Source organism: Anomaloglossus baeobatrachus, chromosome 2 (genome assembly GCF_048569485.1).
Source record: "Anomaloglossus baeobatrachus isolate aAnoBae1 chromosome 2, aAnoBae1.hap1, whole genome shotgun sequence".
Classification (NCBI taxonomy): Eukaryota; Metazoa; Chordata; class Amphibia; order Anura; family Aromobatidae; genus Anomaloglossus; species Anomaloglossus baeobatrachus.
This window is the reverse complement of record NC_134354.1, coordinates 673404422-673425923: the sequence shown is the minus strand read 5'-3', so window position 1 is coordinate 673425923 and position 21502 is coordinate 673404422. Positions and strand designations below refer to the sequence as shown.

At 43.4% G+C, this 21502-nt stretch overlaps 1 protein-coding gene across 4 annotated transcripts in view; it reads left to right on the top strand.

Moving 5' to 3' along the window:
* SCN8A (sodium voltage-gated channel alpha subunit 8) overlaps positions 1–21502 on the top strand; it is a 335228-nt gene that overhangs the window by 81145 nt on the left and 232581 nt on the right. For all 4 annotated transcript variants that reach the window (XM_075337138.1, XM_075337136.1, XM_075337139.1 and 1 more), the window contains exon 2: positions 12040–12369. In XM_075337138.1, coding sequence (XP_075193253.1) covers positions 12094–12369 — 276 coding nt within the window. In that variant the 5' untranslated portion in view covers positions 12040–12093. The remainder of the gene's footprint in view (positions 1–12039; positions 12370–21502) is intronic.

Genomic DNA, 21502 nt, shown 5'->3' with positions numbered 1-21502 from the left:
AATCTGGAGATATTTCCCCCCATGCTTCCCCCCTCCCACAAGTTGGATTGGCTTGATGGGCACTTCTTGCATACCATACGGTCAAGCTGCTCCCACAACAGCTTAATAGGGTTGAGATCTGGTGACTGGGCTGGCCATTCCATTACAGAGAGAATACCAGCTGCCTGCTTCTTCCCTAAATAGTTCATGCATAATTTGGAGGTGTGCTTTGAGTCATTGTCCTGTTGTAGGATGAAATTGGCCCCAATCAAGCGCTGTCCACAGGGTATGGCATGGCGTTGCAAAATGGGGTGATAGCCTTCCTTTTTCAAAATCCCTTTTACCTTGTACAAATCTCCCACTTTACCAGCACCAAAGCAACCCAGACCATCACATTACCTCCACCATGCTTGACAGATGGCGTCAGGGACTCTTCCAGCATCTTTTCAGTTGTTCTGCGTCTCCCAAATGTTGTTCTATGTGATCGAAACACCTCAAACATCGATTTGTCTGTCATAACACTTTTTTCCAATCTTCCTCTGTCCAATGTCTGTGATCTTTTGACCATATTAATCTTTTCCTTTTATTAGCCAGTCTCAGATATGGATTTTTCTTTGCCACTCTGCCCTGAAGGCCAGCATCCCGGAGTCGCCTCTTCACTGTAGACCTTGACACTGGCGTTTTGCGGATACTATTTAATGAAGCTGCCAGTTGAGGACCCGTGTGGCGTTGATTTCTCCAACTAGAGACTCTAATTCACTTGTCTTGTTGCTCAGTTGTGCAGCGAGGCCTCACACTTCTCTTTCTACTCTGGTTAGAGCCTGTTTGTACTCTCCTCTGAAGGGAGTAGTACCCACCGTTGTAGGAAATCTTCAGTTTCACGGCAATTTCTCGCATGGCATATCCTACATTTCTAAGACCAAGAATAGACTATCGAGTTTCACATGAAAGTTCTCTTTTTCTGGCCATTTTGAGAGTTTAATGGAACCAACAAATGTAATGCTCCAGATTCTCAACTAGCTCAAAGGAAGGTCAGTTTTATAGCTTCTCTAATCAGCAAAACTGTTTTCAGCTGTGCTAATATACTTGCTCAAGGGTTTTCAAGGGATTTCTAAACATCCATTAGCCTTCTAACACAGTTAGCAAACACAATGTACCATTAGAACACTGCAGTGGTGGTTGTTGGAAATGGCCCTCTATACACATATGTAGATATTGCATTCAAAACCAGACGTTTGTAGCTAGAATAGTCATTTACCACATTAACAATGTATACAGGGTATTTCTGTTTAATTTAATGTTAGCTTCATTGAAAAAAATATGCTTTTCTTTCAAAAATAAGGAAATTTCTAAGTGACCCTAAACCTTTGAAGTGTAGTGTATATATGTACACAGGTTTTTTTTTTATTAGTATATATACAGTATATAAATAGAAAAGATTGTGGATTGTATTTATTGTACTTTCCTGGTCACTGGAGTATGTGATTCTGCTGGTACATTCCTGGATACGAGAAGGATGACCTGTTTGTTCTGTGGTTATTGAAGTGTCGTATGGCTGGGTGAAAACTTGCTCAGCTTTGATGATCTCACAGGAATATTGCCACAATTAAAGCCAGCGAAAAAGCTTCATAAAATGGTTTCATAATTGAAGGCCCGTTTCCTGTAAAGTTTTAACTGGATAAATAATTTATTAACCTCTTGCAGAGAAGCTATTACCAGAAAATGACCTATTGTTAAATCTGGTTATTGTGTTAAATGCATTTTTTTGCAGTGGTTTTAATTTTCATATCACAATTATTACTAAAAATAAAATATAGAAATTTTGCAATTTTGATACCACTGGGGCTGCTTTTAGATTTTAAAGTGCAGCAATCACCAGGAGTTTCCTATATAAGGCTGCGCGGTATTCTGCCACAATCTCGGATCCGTCAGTAATGTGGTACAGTTCATTACAGTGGAATCGCGGCAAGATAAGGTCACATGTGACCGCATGTGACCTTATCTTGCCGCGATTTCATTTAACTGTATTGAACTGTACCACATTACTGACGGATCCGGCATTGCGGCAGAATACCGCTGATGTGAAACCAGCCTAACCTAAAGCCAGGGCTATACTGGCACTATCAAGCTGATTCTATACATCCCTTTAGTTGTCATATAGGATGTATAGGTTTTAAAACACAAGCAAGTAAAGTTTGTAAAATGAGCAGCTTTTTGAATGGGAGCTGCTGATCAGCTGATAGCTGGGGTGGGTTTTGATAATGATTCCCGCCCCCCTGCCTGTGCGTCCTCCCCTATCTATTATTTATGCTTATTCTAGTATAGAATCTAGGGATGATCAAATACCTCAATTATTCGGTTTCGCAAATAGGTCGTCGCTATTCGACTATTTGCGAATATTCGATGCGCAATCCAAGTCTATGTGAAACCCAAATAACAACTATTCCGAACTATTTGGGCTTCCCATAGACTTACATTGCGCATCGAATATTCGCATAGCGACGACTTATTCGTTGAATATTCGCGAAGCCAAATAATTGAGGTATTCGATCATCCCTAATAGAATCGTTTTACTAACTGGCTGGAAGGACCTTACTGATGTCATACCCACCTGATCAGAAGGGGTGGGGCCTCAGCCAACAGAAAAATAATGTTGCTTCCTGATATCGGCTATGTAGGCTGAGGCCCCACTCCTTATGGTCACATGGGTATGACATCAACACAGGTCCTTCTAGCCTCTTAATAAAACAATTCTAGAATATAATTAGCATAAATAATAAATAGGTGGGAACAGACAGGCAGGGGGGCGGGAATCACTATCCAAACCCACCCCAGTTATCAGCTGATTGCAGCTGCTGTCATTGAAAAAAACTTCATTTTACAAACTTTACTTGCTTGTGTTTCAAAACCTATATGTCCTATCCGACAACTAAAGGTATGTAGAGAATCAGCATGATAGTGCCAGTATAGCACTGGCTTTAGTTTTTATAGGAAAATCCTGGTGATTGGTGAGCTTTAAAGGGAACCTGTCAGGTGCAATATGCACCCAAAACCACAAGCAGTTCTGGGTGCATATTAATAATCCCTGCCTAACTGTCCCTGTATGTAGTAGCATAGATAAAGAGATCTTTAGAAAAAGTATTTCTAAAGATCCTATATGAAATGCTAATGAGCACAGGGACTAGTCGCAAGGGCAATTCTTCCCTGGCTAGTCTGCCCACTTACCATGTAAGCATGCCCCTGTGGGTGTGATAACCTACCGTACTTTACAATGCTCAGCGTCATGGCAGCACAATGCAATTCCGCGCATGGGTGCAGCTTTGTACCTGTGAGCATTGGACACTGGGTATATGCGTACCTGGCTTCAAAGATGCTCACTGCCCATGACCGTAAGTCGTCTGCACTTACAATTTTGCAAGAATTTTTTTGAATAAAGATTGGAATATGAAAAATATCCAGTGGCAACATACGGTATAATAAACAAACGTAACACAAAAAGCTGACTTAAACAATTGGTGATTGCTTCCCTATAAATTTAGCACTGCAGAGCAGGACACAGTCATTATATATTGTACAGCAAACCAATGACCATTCGCTAACAAATCTTGTAAAATCTCATTAAAAAATTGATATGTAGCGGCCTTATGTTCAAAAGTAAAATAAAAGTGCTGCTTATAGAGGGCTTTGTGGATTATCATCCCTAAAGTTGCCATATATTAATATGCATTATGCGTCTGCAGACGCTCTGCTATGGACAATGCCATAATACATTAACAGTAAATGATGACATTGTATCATCTTCTGTTATTAGTACAATAAGATAGATTATAGCATTATGTTAACCAAATAGGCACACATTGTATTGGATGCTTAGTTGACAACAATCCTTAATTCATTGAAATTGCCCCAAATTTTCAGAAACCGTTCCTGCATGTCTAGTCAGAAAAGGGGCCTGCCCAAAAATTGGCAGTTGCTGTTTGGCATTCCCAGGGAGAGACTCAGATGTCACCAACAAAGCTACTTCTAAAACAATATTTTATTAATCTAATATATAAAGCTGAATATGTGTGTGTGTGTGTGTGTGTGTGTGTATGTGTGTGTATGTCCGGGATTGGCATCTGCACTGTCGCAGCTACAGCCACAAAATTTTGCACACTCACACATCTGGACCCCGAGAGCGTCATAGGCTATGTTTTGAGGGGAAATTTTAACCCCACGCTTTAGTTATTCGCCAAAAAACCTGCCTCCATTAAAGCGAATGGAGCTGGGAGCCACAGTGCAGCCAGAACTTCAGGAGAATGCGCAGCCACGCCCTTATATGGAATGTTGGCATGTCACAATGCAGCCAGGGAAAGAGACAGACACAGACAGGGAAAGAGGCAGACACAGACAGGGTAAGAAACAGACATAGACAGGGTAAGAAACAGACATAGACAGGGTAAGAGACAGACACAAAGAGACAGACAGACAAAGAGACAAACTGACAGGGAAAGAGACAGACACAGGGAAACAGACAGACAGGGAAAGAAAGGGAAAGAGACAGACAGGGTAAGAGACAGACAAAGACAGGTAAAGAGACAGACAAAGAGACAGACACAGGGAAAGAGACAGACACAGGGAAAGAGACAGACACAGGGAAAGAGACAGACATAGACAGACAGGGAAAGGGATAGATAGACACAGGGAAAGGGATAGATAGACACAGGGAAAGGGATAGATAGACACAGGGAAAGGGAAAGAGACAGACAGGGAAAGAGACAGACAGGGAAAGAGACAGACAGGGAAAGAGACAGACAGGGAAAGAGACAGACAGGGAAAGAGACAGACAGGGAAAGAGACAGACAGGGAAAGAGACAGACAGGGAAAGAGACAGACAGGGAAAGAGATTGAGACAGACGGAGAAAGAGACAGACAGTCAGAGACAGATAGGGAAAGAGACAGACAGACAAAGAGAGAGAGAGAGAGAGACAGAGAGATATATACAGAGGATGAGACAGACAGAGAATGGGAGAGAAACAGAGAGACAGTTACTATCCCGGGCGTTAATACATTCTATTTACACATTCTATCCCGGGAATGTTAATACATTCTATTTTGTTAACAGTTATTAACCCGGGCGAAGCCGGGTAGTACAGCTAGTACATATTAAAAAAGACACTTATAATATCCTCTCGTTCAACATAAAACATAGATACATCAAGAAAGACACATATAGTGCAGGTGTCAGTAAGTGCTGTACCCGTACCAGATGGCAACACGGAAGAGAAGGAGTTCAGAGATGAATAAATGGTTTTTCAATATATATATAGGGTGGGACCTATTTACATGAATCCTAGATTCCCCTTTCTAACAGCGGAGGGTGCCTTAATATTTTAGACACCCCCCCGCTCCAGATGACTCACCCTCTGTCCCTATTTCTCTCTAGGAGGGGCAACCACCACCAAAGCCAGGTGTACAGACTGTGATACAGACAGAACCACAAACATACAAATCAACAATTTTTGCGTTTAAATATGTAATATTGTTCCCAACTCGTATAAGTTTCTCTAATTGAGGAACAGAATAAATTGGTTGTTAGGTTGGAGTCGAGAGGTCTACTTATCTTACAGATACCCTCAACTCTCCCGACGCGTTTCTCCCCTCCTAACGCAATAAAAGGGGGATCATCAAGGGATCAGTTAGAATAAATCCTCCATACGACACATATGAGCTAGTGTTGTCAATCAGGAATAATATTTCAAAGGATGGTCCTCAAATACTTCATATTTGAGGACCATCCTTTGGTCTAGGATGACGACTGGGATGAGGACAACCACAGTTTGGCTCCCAGCGTTAAGATTGGATTTACACTCGGGATTCACTTATCCCTGCCGGTAGAGCTTTGCTGAAATCGGGAATCAATCAATAGAAAGCGGTGGTATCTTTTAACCCTCTGGATGGATTATATGAAGTACTTGGTGACCATCCTGTGAAATATTATTCCTGATTGGCAACAACATGCGTTTTTTTTCATGCAGATTAAGTGCAAATCCGCATCAGTGAAAATTCTGAAGTGCTGTGCACACATGTTGCTTATTTTTTCCTAGCAGATTTGGTGCAGATCTGCAGCATGCCATTTCCTGATGCATTTTTTTAACCCTTCCACCTATTGACTTCATTAAGAAAAACAAATGGTACAAAAAAGCACCAGCAGCACTTTTTTGGTGCGTTTTTCTGCCAGAAGGTGCAGATTTGATGTAGAAAATTTCTGCACCAAATACTCAACGTGCGCACATACTTAGAATTTGTGCACACAAGCATAGTTCTACCCTGTTTTGCACAAGGCCATAGTGAGTGACACATGGGAGCATCGTACCTTGTATGTTTCCAGTCTTACATGTCGGCATACAGAGGTTTTTTTTCATCTGATATATCTGATAGAAAAATATGACACACATTGTTTCTCCATTAGAATTGCAGGGGTCTTAACATACTACTGTACCTGTCTCAGGCTTCATGCAGAATCACTACAGGACAATCCAGTCTGCAAGTATATTTGAGTAATTGCCATAAAATCGTGTTTCCGGGATTTGTTAAAATATACAATCCCTTTACTAGAAGCTACATTTATACATTTATTAAGGTTTTTAACAAAAATAAAAGGGATTGTGAAAATTAGAGAGATTGTTGAGATGAAACAGCGATTAAATGGTGACATCTAATATATAAAGGTGTGTGTGTGTGTGTGTGTGTGTGTGTGTGTGTGTGTGTCCGGGATTGGCATCTGCACCGTCGCAGCTACAGCCACAAAATTTTGCACACTCACACGTCTGGACCCCGAGAGCGTTATAGGCCATGTTGTGAGGTGAAATTTTAACCCCGCGCGTTCCAATTTACCAATCAATTTTGCCCCTATCTACATAATGGGGAAAATGTGAAACGAAAAGTGTATCCGCACCGTCGCATTTACAATCACAAAATTTTGCAGAGACGCCTCATGTGACCCAGGGAATGTCGTAGACTATGTTTTGACAGGAATATTTAACCCCGCGCTTTACAGTTACTCTCCAAAAAACATGCCGTCATTAAAGTAAATGGAGCCTGGAACTACAGGTTATTAGTAGGAGCTGTGAGTGGTTGCTATAGGAACAAAAGACATTCATAGTATAAGAAGCTTATATGTGAGGTAATAAGATGTTGGTGGGGAGACGGATAGAGAGAGACAGACAGGGAAAGAGACAGAAAGCTAGAGACAGACAGAGACAAACTGTGAAAGAGACAGACAGACAAACGGGGAAAGAGACAGACAGAGACAGACCTGGAAAAGACAGACCTGGAAAGAGACAGATGGGGAAAGAGACACAGACATGCAGACAGGGACAGAGACAGGCAGACAGGGAAGGAGGAGACAACCAGAGAGACAGGCAAAGATAGATGGGGAAAGACACAGACCTTTATAGAGACAGACGGGGAAAGAGACAGAAATAGAGACAGACAAGGAAAGAGACAGGCACACAGGGAAAGAGACAGAGAGGAAAATACACAGACAACGAGACTGGGAGACAGACTGGGAAAGAGACAGACCTGGGAAAGAGACAGACCTAGAAAGAGACAGATGGGGAAGGAAAGAAACAGAGAGATAGAGACAGACAAAAAAAGAGACAGACAGACAGACTGGGAAAGAAACAGACCTAGAAAAAGACAGATGGGGAAAGAAACAGAGAGCTAGAGAGACAAAAAAAGAGACAGACAGACAGATGGGGAAAGAGACAGACCTGGAAAGAGACAGACCTTTTAATAATTACATTTCTATTTGTTTTGTGGTTTTTGTGTGCAGAATAAATTTTGTTAACAACAGTTATTAACCTGGGTGAAGCCGGGTAGTACAGCTAGTTAGTAGTAGTAGTCCCCAGACTCTGCAGCTATCCATTGCTGTGGGATTCCAGCATTTTTGTTGTGGTAAACCTGCGGGACAAGTGCAGAAATACCTGCAGAAGTCCCGGCCTCTATCTCTATAGTGGAAAGGTGGGACATCCGCATATATTTCATGCAGTTACGTGCGGCTGCGGGACATCCGCAGCATATTCTGCAGCCACACATACCGCACCATTGATACAGCACTCCCCAAATCCCATAGGATAACTTGGGGAGTGCCTGTACTTGCGTAAACCTGCGGATTTATCTGGAAAATCCAGATATATCCACGGGCTTCCCGCGGCAAAATCCGCAGGTACGTTGTTCCGTGGGCACACAGTCTTAGGGTATGTTTACACGCAGCATTTTACACTACCGTTAAAGTGACTGAGTTTTCTGAAATCTCATGCACACGCTGCTTTTTTTTCCACGTGGATTTGACCCATCAGAGCATTTTTCACATCTTCAGCCAATGGCAGAGCCTCACCGGTGGACCCGGGGAACGTGAGCACTTCTAACAAACTCCAACTGGGGTAGAAACGTAATTCAAAGGGAACATCCCCTTTTAAGCCTTTTCTGGATGCTCATTTCAGGTATTGGGAGATGTTACTTTTACATAGAAAGATGGTATTATATTACCGTATATTTTATTGGATCTGTGAATCGATGCCCTGCATTTCCTCCTCTTTGTGTCTGAGTATCACTACATAAAGCATTCCAGCGCTAAATGATGATAAATGGCAGCTCCTGAGATGCATTTGCCTCTGTGTGTGATTACTGTAAGTGTGTGCTGCAAAGGAACAACTAAAAGGATTGCATCACATTTTAATTGTCTTCCTAACCCAATAACTGCAGCCGTCCCTGATATTGGAGCCTACTGTGGTGGTTTGGATAAGTCGGTATAATTTCCTTCCTGTCCTCACTTTTCTCAGCACAGACTTCATATTTGTAACCACAACTATTTCACTTCCCTTTCTCAAGCCACTAAGTTTAAATGCTGGTGCATTGTAGGGGCAGGAAGATTCCCCTGTGCAGCGTGCTGCAGATTCATCACTCCCTGCTAATGAATCTGGGCATAGAGTATGTTCTTACACATTACTACACAATAGAGTATAGTGCAGATCTGAAGCCCCACCTACATCTTCCAATGCTTTCAGAAACGGTGCTGCAGTGCCTTATAATGATGACCTATGGGCCAAAAGGATCAGATAGTTGCATTATTGTCCAACACTTCTCTCCCTTTTGTAACTTTTGCAGTTTATATGTTGGCCCTGAGCCATTCCCAAAATGTAGTAGGCTTAGCAGTGTAACGGGGGCAGGGGGCGCCTCGGGGGGTGTAATCGTGGCCCCTTCGTGCGACAGGCTGACCCCCGGCCCGGCCGTCACTATTAAAACAGGGGTGTTGTTTGTGGGGCAGAGTGTGGATGGCAGGGGCACATGCATGTCGGTACCTTGGCTCTCGGTGCCACCTTTTTCTTTCTGTTCGCAGGGCGCTTCGCCACTCCCAGTAAAGAGCCACAGACAGGCAGCTGGTAAACTAAGAGACACTTTATTGAACGTAGCTTCTATTCTTCTTTACACTTTCCAGCAGACAGACACTTCAGTTACAGATTACACTTCTTGCTGGGGGACTACTTCTTTTCCTTTCTGCGGGCGTTACCCGTGTACTTCCACTTCTTGGTCTATACTCGCACTCTGGCTGCTACGGGCCTTACCCGTGTACTTTCACTTCTTGGTCCAAACACTCACTCTGGCTGTTATAGGCATTACCCGTGTACTTTCACTTCTTGGTCTATACACGCGCTCTGGCTGCTACGGGCATTACCCGTGTACTTCTGCTCCTTTGTCTAGGCACTCTCTCTGGCTATCTGCCATGTTTCACTCCCACACTCTGCCCCGTTGCCTCGGACTTCTTTCTTTGTCACCTCAGACTACTACTCTCACTCTGCTTCAGAGCCCTCCCTTCCCCACCTAGGCTGCCATGCCCCTCCTTCTCCTGTCACTGTTCCCAGGGGGACCACTACTCCACTCTGACACCTAGTGGGGGAACCGGTTATTACTAAAACAACAAATAGCATTCTATCAGTACCATTGGCTACCACACCGTGGGGCGTCTTCAGGGGGGGGGAAACATTTTCTTCACCACCAGGGGTCCGTCCACCCCTTACAGCAGGATGGGAGTGGTGGTTTTCTTAGCACAAGGGATGTGGTGGTAGGCTTAGCCGAAGGGGTGGCGTCAAAAGATTAGTAGAAGAAATGTTGGGGCAGGATTACAATGGGCATGGCGGTAGGACTGGCATCATGGCTTGGTTGTAGGTTTAGCAGTAGGGGCATTGTGATAAGTTTTGTAGGAGTGTTGTGGTAGCGTTCACTGTAGGCTTAATGGAAGGGACATGGTGGTAGGCTTAGCAGATGGGGAATTCTGGTAGGCTTAGCAGAAGGAATATAATGGGCTTATGTGGTGGTAGGCTTAGCAGGAGAAGCATTGTACTGAGCTTAGCAAAAGGGGCATTGTAGTAAGTATAGCATTGGTGTGTTGGTTAATTTTGCAGGAGGGCTGTGGTGGTAGGTTTCACAGGAGAAACATTGTGGTAGATTTAAAAGGAGGGGCATTATGGAAAGCTTTGCAGGAGGGGTGTTGTCATAGGTTTAGTAGCGGAGGTGTGTTGGTAGGTTTAACAAGACAAGCATGATGGTAGCTTTAGCCGGAGAGGCGTGGTGGTAGCTTTAGCCGGAGAGGCGTGATGGTAGCTTTAGCCGGAGAGGCGTGATGGTAGCTTTAGCCGGAGAGGCGTGGTGGTAGCTTTAGCCGGAGAGGCGTGGTGGTAGCTTTAGCCGGAGAGGCGTCGTGGTAGCTTTAGCCGGAGAGTCGTGGTGGTAGCTTTAGCCGGAGAGGTGTGGTGGTAGGCTTAGCAAGAGGGAAATAGTGTTAGGTTTAGCAGGAAATGCTTGCTTGAGGGTTTAGCAGGAGCGACGTAGTAAGTTTAGCGAAGGGTTGTGGCGGTATTTTTTGCAGGAGCGGCATGGTGCTAGAATTACTAGGAGAGGCGTTCTAGTAGGTTTAGCGGGAGGGGTGTGGTGGTGGATTTAGCAGGAGGGGTTAGACTGTAGGTTTTGCAGGACTGGGGTGGTCCGTAGGGTTAGCAGGAGTGGGGTGGGGGTAGGTTTATCAGGAGGGGCGTGGTGGTAGGTTTATCAGGAGGGGCGTGGTGGTAGGTTTATCAGGAGGGGCGTGGTGGTAGGTTTATCAGGAGGGGCGTGGTGGTTGGTTTGGCAGGAGGGGCGTGGTAGGTTTGGCAGGAGGGGCGTGATGATAGGTTTGGCACTAGAGGTGTTGTGGTAATCTTAGCAAGTGGGGCGTGGTGTAGGTTTAGCAGGAGAGGTATAGCAAAAATCTGTTACACCTCATGGCTGGGGTAGATTTCTAATTCTGGTGCACGGATACATATACAAGATGCACCACATTCATTAAGTGGTGCACTCCTTTTAGTTAATTTAGCAGTTTATTACTGCAGCTAACTTTTGATGTAGATTGACATAGGAACTCCTAGATTTGAATAATTGAGTGTAAATATCTAATTTCTCATTATTTCCTGATTGTTTAAAACAGCACATGTAATATAAAGGATTTACAGTTTAGCCTTACGTTTTCTAAGAAGATTAACATGATTTTCTTTTAAAAGGAAAGCACAGGGCCATATTGAATGTAATTAGAAAATATTCCATAAAGCTAGACTAGTCGTATCTGCCTCTCTCAGTAAAAGTGCATTGCCAGAAGCCAAATACGCTTGGATGACGCAAAACGGAAGTACCCAAGGCCGGCTCTCATCGGTAATACCAGGGAATCCTGACAGTGTGCGCACCACTCACTGTTACGATGGTGCAATAAGTTAACTAGCCAGTGATCTTCAATTAATCGTTGTTGTTTTTTTTAAGGCATACTTCATTATTTCTATATTGCTTAATTACGTAGAACAAATAGCATATTTATGTCATATATTGCTCATTTTTTTATATGTTGTACATTTGATGGATTAGTGCAATCTATTCTTTTGCTGGTGTGATTAATTGATACGTGGTTTTATTGTTAACGTATGTATATCTATTTTTTCTTACTGAATGTAGTGTTTTTATTTACACTTTATGTTTTTTTCATTCTCTTTGCAGATTTTAACGGTCTTGGGTGCTGTATAAATAAAGAAGTTGCTGCAGGATGAAAAGATGGCAGCTCCGCTTAATGCACCACCCGGCCCCGATAGCTTCAAACTCTTTACCCGTGAATCTTTGGCTACCATTGAAAAACGCATAGCCGAAGAGAAGAAGAAAAAGCCACCAAAGCCGGACAGTAGCCACAGAGATGATGATGAAGACAATAAACCAACACCAAACACTGACCTGGAAGCAGGCAAAGGGGTGCCGTTTATCTATGGCGATGTTCCTGGGAAACTTATTGCTGTGCCAATCGAAGACTTAGACCCTTTTTATTTAAACAAGAAAGTGAGTCCAAGAGAAGTAGTTCAATGGAATTACAGGTTTTTGGCGATAGGCCCTACTGGTTTTTGGTTTTCAGGGTTGTGTCATTGAAACCATGCAGGATTTATGGATATGAATTATTGTCTTCAACATAAAGTAATGCTAATCTGCCAAAACAGGTTATGTTCACGATTTCACCACCCACCGTCAGTGCTTTGATTTATTGCTTTGGGTGTATTTGTGACTTATATCTGTAGCTGATATGATGAGTTTTACGATATCTTGTTTGTCTTTGAGAGACACATTTACTTGATGCCGGATTCTTTCGCTGGCTGTACACAATGGGTGGCCATCAGCCGAACAATACTTCAGTTGATCATTTGTCCATCAGCCATCTCAGTCGCCTTCTTGGGTCTTGAGTTTCTGGCCAACAAAATGAGTTATGGTCTTAACCCCTTTGTGACCGAGCCATTTTAACCTTAATTACCAGGCCACATTTTTTTTAAAGGGAATCTGTCAGCAGAATTTTCGCAATTAACCGTTATGCGGTTATGATCGGTGGTGTGCTGCTCCTCCCATCTATTTCCTACTCCAGGGAAAGATGGGTAATAGGTAACGTGCATGATATAGCCAGCGCTTGCGCATAACTGTGGAGGCAGAGGGAAAAGCGCGGGCACGAGATTATGGGCGGGTACTTGGATGATGCTGCCGATGACAATCACAGCGCCGCCCATAATCTCGCGCCTGCACAGTCACCTCACCAACGTTCACGCTTTGCACAGTGCTCAGTCCCGCGATAGTGCCACTGACCATGTGCGAGACCTCGGGAGCACAAACTCCATGAGGGCGGCGTCCTCATGTATGTAAATGAGCAATGGGGGACGGTGAACAGCGGCAGGAGGGCGAATAACGGACGAAATACAGCCCGCCCCCGTGACCATAAAACCACATTAGCATACAAAAAGGTAAGAATTTATAAAGTGTTTATTTAGGTCTCAAAGGGGGCCAGTAGCACGAGGAACCTTTCTAGAATGTAGCCCAGGAGCTGCAGAAGGGGATTCTTTTAGTTTAATTGCGAAAATTCTGCTGACAGGTTCCCTTTAAATCTGACCAGTGTCACTTTATGTGGTAATAACTCTGGAACCCTTCAATGAATCCCAGTAATTCTGAGATTTTTTTCATGATACATTGTACTTTGTTAGTAGTGAATTTAGGCCAATACATTTTTTTGTGTTTTATTTCTGAAAATATTGGAATTTTAGTTAAAATTTGGAAAACTTCACAATTTTCATACTTTCACTTTTTATTTTCTTAAACCAGTTAGCCAGGCTGTACTTAATAATTAACAAATAACATTTCCCATATGTCTACTTTACATCTGAATTATTTTTGAAACGTGATTTTGTTTTGTCAGGATGTTAGAAGGGGTAAAGGTTTACAAGCAATTTGTCATTTTTTTTTCAAGAAATTTACTAAATCTGTTTCTTTAAAGGGAATCTGTCAGCTGGGTTTTGCTATGTAAGATAAAGGCAGCATGCTGCAAGGGTTACAACATATAATCTAGGGATGCCTATCTTGTCCCAGTCCCATCTGTTGTTTATTTGCTATGTTTGTATAAGCAGCAGGACTTCTCATTGCTCAGAGTACAGTGTCACATGCACGGCAGTCCAGCCCGCGGCTTCCTCTGACACCTCAGTGTCAATGTACAATCTATATAGAGAGCCTGGTGTGGGCAAAAGAGTTCTCTCAGCTCTGCTACATGACTAAATCTAAAAATTCTGATTGTGTCAGAACGACTGCAGCCAGTAATGTAAGTGAGACATCATTGGAATCTGAGTCTCTTTGCCTACATTATGCTTCTCTCAGATGAGGAAGCAAAAACCTGCTGACAAATTCCCTTTAAGGACAAATTCAAATTTAAATAGGCTTTGAAAGGCCTATATTTTGGAAACTCCCCAAAAGTGATACAATTTTAAAAACCATACCCCTTACATATTTCAAAACTGCGATAAGGATTTTTTTCCAGGTGCTACACAGGAATTATTGCAAAATGGAATGAGAAAAAAAAATCTCCTCTAAAATGTTGCTTTTGCCCCAGTTGTTTCACTTTTACAAGGTATAAAGCAAAAAAAAAAAAAAATGGCCCCCACAATTTTTTCCCAGTTTTTTCTGAGCACTCTGATATCTCACATGTGATCAGAAAACCTCTGTTTGGACAAACAGCAGAGCTCATAAGGGAAGGAGCATCATCTGAATTTTGGAACACAAATTTGTCTGGAATAGATTGTGGGCACAATGTCTCATTAGCGAGCCCCTAAGGTGCTTAAACAGTGGAACCCCCCACAAGCGGAATTCATCTAGAGGTATGTTGAACATTTTGACCCATAAGTGCTTCAGAAAACTTTAAAATGTGGATGTGAAAACAATTTTTTTTTTTTTCACTCTAAAATGTTGTTATATAAATTTGAAAGAAAAAAAGAGAAGAGGGCGCTCCTGTGTGTAAGAGTAAACTTTATGTGGTGAATAATGAAACAATTCCACTCACCTATGAGTGTTGTACTACAGGTACAACACTGTCTGTTAGCACTGACAGAGAGATCCAGGTTACCCCTTGGCTGGCCGACACAGATCCTGCTGAGGATGATCACACAGCAGCCTTAGATTTCACTGCTGCTGGTGCTCAGAGCTTCTGCAACCCTCCTGTTAGGGTCAGCATCTCACTCCTGGATCAGATAAGAGGAATTCCGTTCCCACAGAGCCAGGCTAATCTGATGTTTAAGTCAATGTAATTAGATCTCCTAAAGGCCCCGTCACACTAAGCAACATCGCTAGCAACATCACTGCTAACGAACAACGTTTGTGACGTTGCTAGCGATGTTGCTGTGTGTGACATCCAGCAACAACCTGGCCCCTGCTGTGAGGTCGTTGGTTGTTGCTGAATGTCCTGGGCCATTTTTTAGTTGTTGCTGTCCTGCTGTGAAGCACAGATCGCTGTGTGTGACAGCGAGACAGCAACAACTAAATGTGCAGGCAGCAGGAGCCGGCTTCTGCGGACTCTGGTAACCACAGTAAACATCGGGTAACCAAGAAGCCCTGTCCTTGGTTACCCGATATTTACCTTTGTTACCAGCCTCCGCCGCTCTCACGGTCAGTGCTGGCTCCTGTTCTGTGCACATGTAGCTGCAGGACACATCGGGTTAATTAACCCGATGTGTGCTGTAGCTAGGAGAGCAGGGAGCCAGCGCTAAGCATTGTGCGCTGCTGCCTGCTCTGTGCACATGTAGCTGAAGGCACATCGGGTAATTAACCCGATGTGTGCTGTAACTAGGAGAGCAGGGAGCCAGCGCTCCGTGTGCGCTGCTCCTTGCTCTCTGCACGTGTAGCTCCGTGCGCTGGTAACCAAGGTAAATATCGGGTTGGTTACCCGATATTTACCTTAGTTACCAAGCGCAGCATCTTCCACGCGGCGCTGGGGGCTGGTCACTGGTTGCTGGTGAGCTCACCAGCAACTCGTGTAGCGACGCTCCAGCGATCCCTGCCAGGTCAGGTTGCTGGTGGGATCGCTGGAGCGTCGCGGTGTGACATCTCACCAGCAACCTCCTAGCAACTTACTAGCGATCCCTATCGTTGTTGGGATCGCTGGTAAGTTGCTTTGTGTGACTGGACCTTAAGGCTGGAGCTGCGGCACCCCGTGGACTCCCAAAGGAGAGATAAGGTATTCAAAGATGAAGAAAAAAAAAAGCCACGGTATAAAGGGCGCTGCTCACAAGGGAGATAGGAGATAAATAGTGAAGATTTATTTGAGCTACAACGCGTTTCAGGGATACAATAAAACAATAATAATTTCCCCCTTCCTCAGGTAGCACTATGTGATGACACGTGTCCGGTACGAACCCCGAACTTTACTGATTAGGTTCGCTCATCCATATTTACCGGTAATATGGGAACCCCCTATATTTCAAGTGACAGATTATGTTTCTGAGTGGGGGCTGTTTTATTTGCGAGATAAGTTAGAAATGTTATTGGTAACATGTAGGAAGGAGTACATAACATTTTTTGATTGCTTTCAGTATAAGGCCATGTGCGCACTAGAAATTGAATTTTTATTAGGGAAAATCTGGACCCTCTGAAAGAATCCCGCACCTGTGGTAAAAAACCGCACCAAAACCACAACGAAATGCGCATGCGGTTTTGCTGCGGATTTTCCGCAGGTTGGTCCCTGCAGATTTTTACCATTATCTATGGCAAAAACCGCAGGTACCTGCGAAAAAGGAGTGACATGCTCATTAATTCCGCAGCGGAAATTCCGCGGGTAAATCTGCGGGTATAAAAAAACGCAGTGTGCGCACAGCATTTTTTTTATACCCATTGGTTTTAATGGGGAATGACTGCAGAAATTTTAGAAACATTTTCTGCAGCAAATCCGCAGTAAAGCCGCGGTAAAATGCACGGTAAATTCGCAGCGTGCGCACATAGCCTTAGGCTATGTTTGCACGTACCTGCTGAAATTTCTGCAGCAATTTGACAGCACATGTGCGCTTCAAATCGCTGCAGAAACACTGCGTAATGGATGCAGTGTTTCAGCAGAATAAATGCTGTATTCATGCGCTCGGGATGCTGCCCCCACCATAGACAGAGTGGGAGCTGCATCCAGGACTCACAAATTAATTGACATGCTGATTTTTTTGTGTGCACGGATTTGGGTCAAAATTTTGGCATCCATATCGATGCGTTTAAAAAAAGCAACGCGCGCATGTATCATGCACAATCTGCATAGATTGTGCAGGGGACGCAGGACGCATGCATTTACGCTGCAGTGCAATACGCAGCATAAATGCATGCAATTACGCAACGTGCGCACGAGCCCTTAGGCTAGGATCACATTCATGTGTTCTGCGTTGAGCACTTACATTGAGGTTTCCAGGTAAATCCCCCAATAATGTAATTCAGAGAAAACCTCCGACGCAACTGCTCACTATAATGAGGCAGATGGAGACATTTTGAACTCCGTTTGGCTTCTGTTCCAGGAGTATCCATCCTTTTAGGCATGCACAGAACTGTGGTCGACCACACTTGTGCACTACAAAGACTTCTACAATGATGGGATACCAGCGGAAAAGATACCAGATGGATTCTAAAGTGACTCCGCCTGCCTCATTATACTGATTGGTTCCATCTAGGGTTTTGTCTGAACTTCGGTTCTTTTGAATTTACATGGAAACACCAATGTAAGTGGTCAGTGGAGAGCACAGGATAAATGTGAACAGAGTCTTATTCTGATTTTTGGTAGGTAGAATGATCAAAAGGACAACAGTGCAAGAATAGTTCTCATTTGTAGTTTTGCGCTGTTCACCTTTTGGTATTAGTGATAAGACAACATTATTCTCAAGGTTAGTGTGATTACAATGTTACCAGACTTATATATTTATTTTGCAGTTTGCTGCAACAAAAAGTGTTTTTTTTTTTTTATAGTAAATAGTTTTTTGTCCCCATATTCTGAGAACTGTATCTTTTTTTTTTTTTTTTTTTTCTTTTTTGGTGTACAGGGCTATATGGGGCATATTTTTTGCGCGCCGAGTTGAAGATTTTTTTTGGTACCATTTTGGGATAACAACATATTTTTTGCTTGCTTTTTATTCAGACTTTTCTGACACAGAATGAATAAAACCCAAAAGTTAATTTTATACTTTTTTTCTCTTTTTTTCATTCTTTTTGACTAATTCAACTTTATTTCTCAGTGTCTTGATCTCAAAAACGCATCTGCAGAAACGCAGGTGAAAACGCAGGTAAAAAGCGCTAAAAACGCGGTAAAAACGCATGCGTTTTTAGCGCTAAAAAATGGCCAAAAGCCATTTGGTCAAAAACCAAGGGAAGAAAAACATGCAGAATTAACTGCAGGTACTCCGACGCAACGTGCGCACATAGCCTTAGACCTGCTCATAGCTGGCTCTAACAGGCCACCTCAGGATACCAAGGCAATGATCAGATTACAACAATCGCAAGGGGCTGATCCTACCACAGGGAATCTTTTAACCCTTTTTTGACCTTTTAGATACCGCTGCATCGCAACAGCGGTATTTAAAGGGTTAATTAGCCCCTATCGGTTCCAAAACTGGTCAGCGTCATGTACATTTGTCACCTGCAGGATTTTCCTCTGCATGGGAAGGGCGCTATAGACTTAACGACCACTGTTTGTATACATATCTGTGGTCATTAAGTGGTATTAATTGGTAGATGTGGGACGCCAAGTCATTTTCCATAGCTGTGTTGGCCATTTTGATGTATTATAAACTCACTATTTGAGTTGATATCACACTGTACCAACATTGCAATATACATTGGCTGTAGGAACTCCCTCTCTATTATATAAGAGTTACAATATTCTAGTTTAGAAACATATCCTGTGGGCTTGTGAAAATACCACTTTATTTAGGGCTCGTTCAGATGACTGTATTGTGCGGACTTCTGCCGTCCTAGTTAAAATCTGACCAATGTTATGGAACTGGGCTGTTCAGATGACAGTTTTTTCACAATGGCTGAGTATCGATGTGAAGAAATACCAGCATGCTCTATTCTCTTCTGTATTTTGTTTGAGGATTGCCTATTCATGTCTGCAGGGGTGCAAAAAAATCAGATCCCATACGGATCAACTGTATTTCGATTTTTACAGATACATTACCATTATTAACCTAGGAAAGTGTATTTTTTTTGCGTTTATTTCTTTTCACTTATAGATTAGTAATGGGGGTTTCTCAGGGCTTAGTGGCAGCTGTGAGCTGTTATTAACCCCTAATTACCCCGATTGCCCTGGTGCGGTGGCAATCGGGATGAACTGGGTAAAGTTCCGGGATTGTTGTATCTAATGGATGTGGCAATCCTGGGCGGCTGCATGCTGCAATTTTTAGTCTGTAGGGGCCCAGCTGTTGACTTTATCAAGGTCGGGTATTAAAATTGGGAGGGGGGGTACCGCACACTATTTTTTAAAAAATACTGTTTATTTAACTAATTTTTTAAAAAAAAAAAAAGCAGCATGCGGTTCCTCTTATTTTGATACGCAACCAAGATAAGTGCACAGCTGGGGGCTGCAGCCTATAGCCGTATGCTTTATTTGTGCTAAGTATCACAGTATGGAGGGACCCTACCCCAGTTTTTTTATTTATTTATTTTTACAGCAATATAAACATGGATAGCATCTCAGATTGAAAGCAGTCACGCTGTCACACAGAGTGGGGGCGCGTCTGACTGCAACCAATCAGACGTGGGGACTGTCGTTGGGTGGGGGAAGCAATGCATATATGCATGAAGTTAATGAGCGGCCCTGGAAGTAGCGGCCCAGAAGCCGTGTACAGCCGCACAAGAAACTCTAAGTATAACACACCTGCTTTACCCTTTATTTCCTTTTATTTTTTCCTTTATTTTTGTTACTTACCAAAGTGCCAGATCCGGATCGTTACTTGAGAACTTTGTGTCTGGATCGATGCTCGGGTACTTTTGAAACAGCACGGATCTGGACTTTTACAGTCCGGCTGCGGCCATCAGTATTGTTTATATTTAGGGAAACCATCTGCATAGTGTTTCCATCAAAAGTCAACCCTATGCTTTACACCTAGCAATGTGTTATCTTCTTAATGCCGCTGGTGTCTCTTAGTGCTGCACAGCTTTTGTGTTAATAGATTGCAGGTTTAGTTTCTTTAGGATGACATTTTCTTGCATATTATGTTTGTGCTAGTCCAATGCACACTGGACTAGTGAACCACTACATGGCCAAAGGTGCCTGCAGGCTTTTGCTGTGAAGGATGTTGTTTTCCATACCTGACTAGTTTGAGTTTTTCTATCAGATCTTGTCTTGACCTCAGCATTTCCCTTTAGGCTATGTACGCATGCTGCAGATTTGGCACAGAGATTTACTGCATGAAATCTGTACTTTCTGGCAGAAAAACACCCCAAAACCGCATTTTGATGTGTTTGTGTGCCATGCATTTTTTTAATGAAGTCAATGGGTGGAAGAGCTAAAAAACAAAGGAAAAAACGCACTAAGGCTATGTGCCCACGGGGAGAGTGTCCTGCGGTTATATCCGCAGGACATTCCGCAGAAGCTGGCAGAAATCCGAAGCACAACTTTTGTCTGTTTCCATGCTGCGGTTGTATTGCGGAATGTCCTGCGGATATGCTGCGGTGTCCTGCATTGAGGATACAGTACCATGGCTTGGACGCTGCATCCTCAATGCATAACAAGTGCTGCAGTGATCGGGGCGTTCATACTTGCCTCCATCACGCAGCACTTTACTTTCCGGCCGTGTCTGTCTGCACATTGCCGGAGAAGGTGGGCGGGCCTGCACTAGCTCTGGCTGTCACATGACCGGAGCTCGTGCAGGCCCTGCCCACCTCCTGTTTCCTCTTCCTAGCTCCACTGCGCTCCAGTCTGAACCGCTGCTATCAAGGCAGGTAAGTATGGGACCCGGCAGAGAAATCCGCAGGAATAATTCACATGCTGCTGATTTTTCCGCAGGGAAATCTGCATTATTTCCACTGCGGAGAAAACCGCAGCATGGGCACAGCAGTTCCCAAATGCCATAGAAATGGCTGGGGACTAGCTGTACTGCAGATTTTTGAAAAATCTGCGGAATTTCCGCGAAAAAATCGCGGCAAATTCCGCAAATTTTCCGCAGCGTGGGCACAACGCCTAACAGCTGACAAGCTGCAGATTATTTTCTGCACCAAAGCTACAAGTAAACAATAATCAATGTGTGCACAGCACTCAGAATTTTCATTGACTATGCAGTCATAGCTGGCATAAAGGTAGCCACAATCTGCACCAAATCTGCATCAAAAAATACATTGAGTGTGCGCAGCTTTAACTTTCATTTCAAAATTTCAATGGACATTTCAGCAAGCGGAAGTTTCTCTTGTTTAAAAAACGCACCTGTTAAAGTGTACAGGACCACGCTGTATGAGCCAAAATGATGATCCAGCCTTTAAGGCCTAAGCCAGACGGCATGAAAATCGGTGCGAATGGAGTGCGATAAAAAATCGCATTCCACTCGGACCAATATTAGCCTGCGTGTCACCGCACATGAGCGATTATTTCCTCGGCCCTAATTGGACCGATAAAATAATTGCAGCATGCTGCGACTGTAATGCGATCCTGTTTTCTCTC